Source organism: Zingiber officinale, chromosome 8A, assembly GCF_018446385.1.
Source record: "Zingiber officinale cultivar Zhangliang chromosome 8A, Zo_v1.1, whole genome shotgun sequence".
NCBI classification, from domain to species: domain Eukaryota; kingdom Viridiplantae; phylum Streptophyta; class Magnoliopsida; order Zingiberales; family Zingiberaceae; genus Zingiber; species Zingiber officinale.
In genome coordinates this window covers 49,258,847-49,267,394 of record NC_056000.1, presented here as the reverse complement: position 1 = coordinate 49,267,394, position 8,548 = coordinate 49,258,847, and the positions used below count along the sequence as shown (strand labels likewise).

The following is an 8,548-nucleotide window of genomic DNA, read 5'->3' as shown; positions in this document are numbered from 1 at the left end:
AGCTCAACTCGAGTCGATAAACTTTAATAAACAAATTTGAACAGGTTGAATATGTAAATAATAAATTTGAAGCTATCATAATTATACCAAATGCCATAAATTCAGACAATATAAGTTTAACATAATTATAAGGAGGACAATATATAACTCGATAAAAAGCTCGAATTCAACTATAGCTGATAAAGTTTTTAATAAACAAATTTAAGAAGGTCGAATAAGAAAATAAATAAACTCGAAGCTACGTAATTATACCAATTGTAGCAAATGGCATAAATCGGGACAATATTTTTCTTCATTTTATAGATGCATCTGGTTATTTATTCGGATGGAGATCCGATAGCCTTCTATTCGATCCGTAAAGTCGAGATCGTTAAGAATAAGCTGTGGATCTGCTAAATAGATCCATACCCATCACGAGAAAGAGACGAGAAACCCTCACTCACCGCATCGTCCACTCAAAACCCTTTTTTTCCCTCTGCTTCGCATCGCTTCTCTCGACTCTCCTCTCATTCCCTCTCCTGTCCCATTCCGTCCGCACGGCGAGGAGTTCCATGGAATCGGCGAGATCCGAGAGGTCTCCCTCTTCATCAGATTACGGCGCCGGCCTTCGAACTCGAAGTCTCTCTCCTTACCAACCGCCGCCGGACTACGGAAGCGCCGCCGTCCAGGTTCCGCTTTTCCCCTTTTGCTATTGGCTGAGTTTTGTCTTCTCGTTTGCTTAGTTTTACATGTAATAAATCTCTAGTCGTAGTTGGGTTGTCAAATTGCTTGTTCAAGCACGTTTTTGGTGCGCTGTTCATTCAAACTATACGCCCGTATTTCTCTGAAAGTTTTGGCTTGTTTAGATTTTTACTGGATCTGGAGCTGGCAAAGTCGTTAGAGGTTAAATTTTACGAAAGCGTGTTGATTAAATAGGATTCTTTTGTTACATTTTTATGAGTTGCAACCTCTCAGAATGGAATAGGGTTTGGCTGCTACTTGGTTCGCACTTAATGTTAGTCTTCTTATATATATGCACGAGAAGGCCATTATGATTATTCATTTAAAGTGCTTTTGTTTGTTTGTGTTTTAAAACATTAGATATCCATGTTATGAAGTATATTTGTTTGGAGGCATTCATAAGATTAACAAACTGACTTGAAATGGATTCTATATTAGGATGCATTGGAGCAGTTAGCATCAACTGATCTACTGGAACTTTGCAATGAAGCAAAAGTGGAGCGTTGTCGAGCAACAAGGGACTTGAGCAGTTGTGGTCGCTATGTGCAGCATGTGCTCAACTCTTGTGGTCATGCATCTTTGTGTGAAGAATGCAGTAAGAGATGTGATGCTTGCCCAATTTGTAGAAAGTTGATAACAAATGCAAATGATGGATCTCGACTTAGTCTTCGTCTCTACTATAAGTGCATCGAGGCCGGTCTTATTTCAAAAGAACACGATGATAGATCACAAGAGAGGGAAGTCAGTAGGGAATATGTGTTTGATGATATTCAACGGTTATATTCTCTATTTGACGTGGCACTAGGAAACAATTTGGCTTCTTTGGTTTGTCATTGTATCCTTTCAAGAATATTTATTAGCCTTGTGTTCATATATTATCTTTCTACTTTTTTGTCTGTTGAGGAATTGAAATTTGTCATATTACCTTGACATAGATTTCAGATGTTACAGATGTTTGTATGAATGAGAATGCTGTATCAAGTGACCCAGTCTTTGCTTTTCTTCTAGATGAAGTGGTCGTGAAGGATTGGTGCAAATCAACATTTAAACATATTGTGTTCAATCTCCGTGACATTTGTATCCTTATAAATTTCTAATTGTAACTTTACATTCCTTCGGTACCTATTAATTATTTTGAGGGAGAATCTTGAGCTCATTCCTTAAGAATGTTGCAGATAGTCAGGGATCTGAAGCAGTGAACATGATGCAGAAATTTGCCTTACATTTAAGTGGCCTTTCAAATGTTCTTGAGGTCATGGCATTGTCACTTAGACAGACATTTGCCGCTCAACTTACTGACTTGCATCTTCTCTTGGAGAATGTTGTGAAAACAAAGCAGGTTAGTTTGCCTTGATTCTTCCAACTGTAGAATGATATTTTTTGCCTTTTATTGCATGATGTATCTATATTTTCTATTATTTCCTGAAAATAATATCTAATTGTCAATTAACAAATGTATGCATTTGATATAATTTTCTTAATTATTTCTTACAAATGATGTTCTTATGAGAAGACCCTAGTCGAGTGTTCATTTAAAACACTTGCGTTCATTTGTGTCTAGTAACTTTAGAGAGATTTTACATTTTGATCATATTGTTTCCTTGTCCAGCATTTGGAGGTCATGATTTGGTGTGCTAGGCACCGATTTCTTCGTGATGTTCAATCACGATTTTCTGGCTCAGGCAATTCTAAAGCATGGAGTTTGGACGTCCTTGAAAGAAAGGAGGCTGCAATCAAACGATCATGGCCTGAATCTTCAATTGCCTTAGTAGGTTCTGCCAGAAAACATGATAACACCCTTTTTATTGAGGATGCATTATCGAATTTGGCAATAGAAGAAAACTATGTGCAGAAACAAGAAGAATTGGATATTTCATGCTTGCAAGATGACAATTCACCAGTATTGTTCTTGTCTAAGATAGATAGAGCAAGTGGAAATGGATGCTATCCTTTTCAGAATCTACGAGCTGCTGCTGATCTACTCTTTTTACGTGGGGCTTCAAATATGGTGCTCGCAAAACAAGCAATAGTATCCATGGTCTTTTGTTTATTTTGTTATTGTGATTTTCATACGGTTTCTATAAGCTTTCATGTTGTCTCTTAACCGTATCTTAGTTTCTTTATTATCTATTTGATCGGCACTGGACTAAGCCTGACACAGAATGGAAGTGCATAGTTGATGATTTTGCCTTATTCTTTGGTATTTCCATGCACTCAGTGGTAGAGTCTATGGTTTTCTATCTTTTGGACAATCATACTCCCCAGGCTTTACAGGTAAATTATAACTTGTAGCATTCTCTGGTTGACTTAAATATGTGGACAAAATCCAGGTTTTCACCAGCAAAAGGTGTTGAGGCTCCAATTTGCCCTTACCTCACCATGTAAATTTATGTTGCTCAAGAACTTCACTGTATGTTTCTCTGGTTATCTGTAGTACATGGACACTTGGCATTTTTTTATTATCTGAAATGATGATAACAGACATGTCTGGTGTAACATGTGCATATTTGATGGTCTATATTTACTGTAATCATCGCTACCAAGGAAGGAAACACCTTAGGAAGAGAACAGGATAAACAAATAAATCTACTAGCTGTGAATTGGCTGGTTTAACAAACAGAAAAAATCACATTTGGTGGACTAAATGACTTGTCCATTCCCAGTTATCAACTCTCCAGTGGCATGAGGGATTTGGAATGTGTAGTTAGCATTTTCAACAAGGATGATATTGACAGGGATACCCTACATCTTTAAATAGTTAAAATTCAGAATTAATTGGCTTTAAACTGATAAGGTTTAGATATTTGTACTAAAATCACATTTTAGATATTTGACTTATTCCCTACCTAAATTTGAGAAGATGGATTTATCAAAGGGAAAATCTAGGGTCAGTACTAATCAATAAATAAGTTAGACCAACTTTGTAAATATATCTTCAATATTAATGTAAAAAATCCATAGGTTGAAATTGAAACAAATATGAAAAATTAGATTTTTTTGGTCAGGGAAATGAATTTTTTTGAATTGATAAAAGAAGAAAAACTAGGCAATACAAGAATTGCTATGATTTCACCATTGCCTTTATTGTTCACATCTTTTGCTTATATTTGTAACACGGCATGCTTTGCTGCGTATAGATTTTTCTTCTCTAATGTCTCGTTACACATACATAATGATCTATGATTTCTAAAATGAAATAGCAAAAGTAAGATTGGTTGTTACTTTAATTAAGATGCATTGAACCATGTGGCTTCACTATAATCCACAAATTGCAGTGTAATTGATGAGATGCACTGGGGGGGGGGGGGGGGGTTCATGTGTATGAAAACAAAATGAACATCTATTAGCCTGATGTATTGTATAGGTTTTTGATTAATGCTTGTTGTTCTTTAATGCCTTTCTGTATTGAAAGTGCAATTTGTGCTTATTCGTATAGTTTGGTGACAGGAAGCTGTACATCTTCTCCCTGAGATAGCTGGCCCACAAACACATCCAAAGATAGCTCAAGTTCTCTTAGAGCGTGGTTGCCCTGATGTTGCATTATCTACTTTACGTTGCAGTGGGCGCGATGGCTGCTATAACAATACAAATCTGGAGAAGGATTATTTGCAGGATGATTTAGTTGGCGAGGCAGTAACAGTGGTTAGAGTTAGAATTGAGTGTGGACTTCTCACAGAAGCCTTTATGTGTCTGAGAATGTACTATTCCAAAGCTAAAGAGATGAGCCTTAAGCATGTACCAAATCTAAGATTTTCCAATCCTTCGAACACTGAATTTTGGGTCTACCTCAGTGAAGTTTTAGTAACTGAGATATGCCACCTCTGTAATAGGAGGAACCTTATTGACAGAATGATTGAGCTCCCTTGGAACTCTGATGAAGAGAAGCATCTCCACAAGTGTCTATTTGATTATGCTTCTCAAGATCCTTCATCAACATGTGGCAGTCTTCTAGTGGTTTTCTATCTTCAGGTAATTTCATAATTCTTGATTTCCTTTAAAGTATTTAGGTTTATTTTGGTGGGAATGGAACAAAAGCAGATAAAATAGAACCTGATGGGGAAAAGCTGTAACAATGAAAATCAATCCTGGCGAAATTAATCAAGATCAAGAAAGACACAAAAGATGAGCAACTTCAATAAATTAGAGATGTTTCCTCGTCACCCTAGATATGATCCTTTCTTGTTCAGATGTTAACATTTGAGGTTCAAACGGGTTGTGCAATTCTTTAGGAAAGTAGTCAGAAACTGGGTTTGCTCTTATAGGTTAGATGAGAATATAATCTAGGAGAACTGGTAGTCAACATTGTAATCTAGACCTTAGGACCTTATGAACATATGATAAATAAACCTAAACAATAGAGGCTAGGTTTTGAATCCTCTAGGATCTTATTAATCTAGAATCCTTTCTATTTTTATGTGGATCCTTGATCCAATAACCTTGAATAGCTGGAGTAGATTTACCTTTTATAGATATTTAATAGGTTGTTTATTAAAAGTACATTGTCTTTTTTGCACCATGTCATTTGAGAAGAGTTTCAATTATAAGAGATTCTTTTGACTCCTAATTAGAAAAAGTACTTTTCAATTTATGTCATGGTCACCCATTAATTATCATTTATTTTTAGTAAGTTGCCGCACCTAATTCTTGACATAAGAACACATCATAGATTGCCTCCGAGTCCACTCACTTTTAGGGCTGCTAAAAACAATTTTTTCATCAAAAGTTCAATGCTTGGTACATTCTCATAGGTCCGTGATACTAGAAAAAAAGAGGAAATATTTCAATAATTCATTTCCTTAAATTAAGGATGTTTTTATCTTTGTATATATATATATATATATATATATATATATATATATATATATATATGAAAAAAGGAGGAAATATTTCAATAATTCATTTCCTTAAATTAAGGATGATTTTATCTTTGTGTGTATATATATATAATGTTTTTTTTTAACTTCTGTCACCTACCTTATATACACCCACACGTATATACAATACTAATTGTTTAGAAAATATCTTCGAGCTGAATTGTTCCAAGACAATTAACTCAACTCAATAAATTCAAACCTTAGTTATTCACCTATCAAATGGGAGTTAGATTGTATTATTATATTTTGCAGAAGTTTATTGTCTGTAACATGAGTGCTAGTCTAAAGTAGTAATATTTTTTTTCTTTCATTTAGTCTGAGTACAGAAACTTAATTTTAGATTTTATCTTTTTCATAGCGGCATCGTTTCACAGAGGCATATCAAGTCAATTGTGGTCTTGAGAAAATTGAGCAAACATTTTTGGAGTCTGCAAGTGAAGAAGTCGGTTCTAGAATACGGTTGATATGCCAGTGGAGGGCAGGATTGGTCGTAAGTTCCTCTTTCAATCTCAAGCTAGTACCATTTTCAAACATTTTTTATGCATTATCTGGTGGTTTTGGCCATATTATATAGCTACGGCATATACTTGTTGCAGCTTTTGTCCTATCAAATTTTACTTGCCATAGGAGTTCATAACCTTGAGAATTACTAACTCATGTTCTCCTGTAACTAATCTTAGTTAAAAAAGATTGGATAATGCAGTAAACCATATTGCAAACACATCAACTTATAGTCTGTCAAATTAATGGGACAAAGGTGAACTCTTTGTAAGTCAAGATAAATATTTTTGGAGATAAAAATTGGGGGGGGGGGATTGATGGTCCCTTAATTTGATGGAGGGACCAAAATTAAATTCATTTGTGGCTGCAATGGTATTACAATATAAAGTGTAAGTTCTCTGGGTAAATAATATTGTTGTTGGCACTCATGTGAAAATTCTGAAGTAGAATGAAGAAATGCACAGCATATGTCTACATTGGGGGCCACATTTGCTATGGGCTATGGATGTGGTGCATTTCTTGAAAGTGGCCGTAAATTATTCTCTAAGGGCTTGTTACATTCCACTATTTGTGCTGATTTGGGTGTAAATATAGATTTTCTTTCTTTGACTTCTGATGTTTGTTGCTTATTCTGTTAACAGGATAAAAGTCTCAGTTTACTCCCTGAGGTAGAACGACAGAAAATATTGACTGGAGATATCACTGACCTAGGACATTTTTCTTCAGAAGCTGTAAAATTTCCTTTAGTAGCTGATTTATCCAATGAAAAGCCAAATCCAACTTCCCTAATAAATTCTTCTATGCGGACCTCTGTTATTCGTTCAAAGAAATCTAATCCACTGTCAGGAAGTCCTGTGCATAATGATGACTCTGAATCTGCAAGCATGCTTCCATCTGTTCTCCAACGGAAACTCCTTGCTTCATTTGAAAGTACTTCTGCCGATGCAAATGCTGTAGGTACTGATGGACTATCATCATCGTTTCCTCTTACTGATGGCAATCCATTTTCTAATGGTGGAAATCTTAGAAATATGATGCAGAAAACTGAATTTAGTCGTCAGTCTTTGAAGTTACACCACAGTTCTAAGGCTAAACCTGTTAAAGATCTGAATTCAAGTGCGACAAGAGTGCTTAAAAGTGAATATCATTTTCACAGTGAAAGCTCTTTCGATGTTCAACCTGTTGACTTTCCTGGCCAAGCGGCAAATATGGAACCCTCGCTTGGAGTCACTTTAGCAGACCACAACCGCAATGGCTTCCCTAATGGGTCTGTTCAAGATCTAATTGAGAGCTCAGGAAATTTCAACATACCGAATGGACCATTGATAAATTTGGAGAAAGTCCATGAGTATCCATTGGAGTAAGTGGCTTTTTCATAAATTCAAATTATGGACTAAGTGGACATCAAAGTATTCCTAAGATAGTCCTCGATATACCTTGGCTTGATTTATTGTTCACCATTAGATTATTTACGCACTAGATCAAAACATGATCGGTGAATTTGTACTGTAAGACTATTGACTTCCAGTAGCTTTAATAGGAGGTTCTTTTTTCTCTTGATGTATAGGTTTCGAAAGGGGGAGACGCCTGAAGACAACAGCTTCACTGTCGGGGGAAGGTGGAGGTCTGATGAATCTAGTGAAGATGAAGAGGACATTGAGCTGGCCAAATATACTATCGGTAGTGCTTCCTCTACACGCAGGAGACGACCCAGACTTTCAAGAAGATGATGTTCAACTGTTCGTGCGAACCTTCAAAGTGGTATCTACATGGAGACAACATTCTCACTGTGGATCAATCAATTGCAGAAAGCCCTTCTGGAAGCTAAGAATTGGCCCTTAAATCATTTGACGTCCCACAACTGCAAAGAGATTCCATTGCTGTTGAGGTTGTGCTTGTTTTCTTAACATGAGTTCTCTGCAATGCGATGCCTGTAAAGTTCTGCGAAGCGATTATGTATCATTTTTCCCCTCATCATCAAGTCAAAGAAAATATGATATCGCAGGTTGATCGAAGCCATCTTCGTGGTATTTTGTGCATCCGTTGGCCTGTGAAAATATCAATAGCCTTCCAAAAGCAAGTGATGCCACTGAATTTGAATTATTTTGGTTCTAGTTGAGTTGTCGAGAGTTGAAAGCGTTTGCAAATGGCTAGCCTCTTGTATAACTTTTGTTTTTCTAAGTCTTTCCTCTTTTAGCGGCTTCTTTCATAAATTTATATATTTTTAAGGGAATGTTTTCTGAGTTTTTATTGTCTCCTATGTTTTTGTTGTCCATTTATAAAATAAAAGTAAAATCTCCTTTAATTGGAAAGAGTGATTTTCTTTATTATATGTGCAATAATTTAAAGGTATATTCAAACAATTTTGGAATATCTTTAATATTTAATAAATTTTTGTGTTCTTTATATTTTTAATGTTGAAATGCCGATTAGATTATTTGACTGTTGAATAA

The 8,548-nt window shown here is 35.7% G+C and overlaps 1 protein-coding gene across 1 annotated transcript; it reads left to right on the top strand.

The window, feature by feature from the left end:
- The first annotated feature begins 419 nt into the window (after positions 1–419).
- LOC122008972 (E3 ubiquitin-protein ligase HOS1) lies at positions 420–8,355 on the top strand. The gene is made up of 10 exons (XM_042564916.1): positions 420–668; positions 1,159–1,555; positions 1,663–1,797; positions 1,896–2,059; positions 2,330–2,749; positions 2,836–2,994; positions 4,168–4,689; positions 5,953–6,084; positions 6,737–7,455; positions 7,663–8,355. The coding sequence occupies exons 1-10, from the start codon at positions 552–554 to the stop codon at positions 7,823–7,825; spliced, it is 2,928 nt and encodes a 975-aa protein (XP_042420850.1). The 5' UTR covers positions 420–551; the 3' UTR covers positions 7,826–8,355.
- Positions 8,356–8,548: the final 193 nt, after the last annotated feature.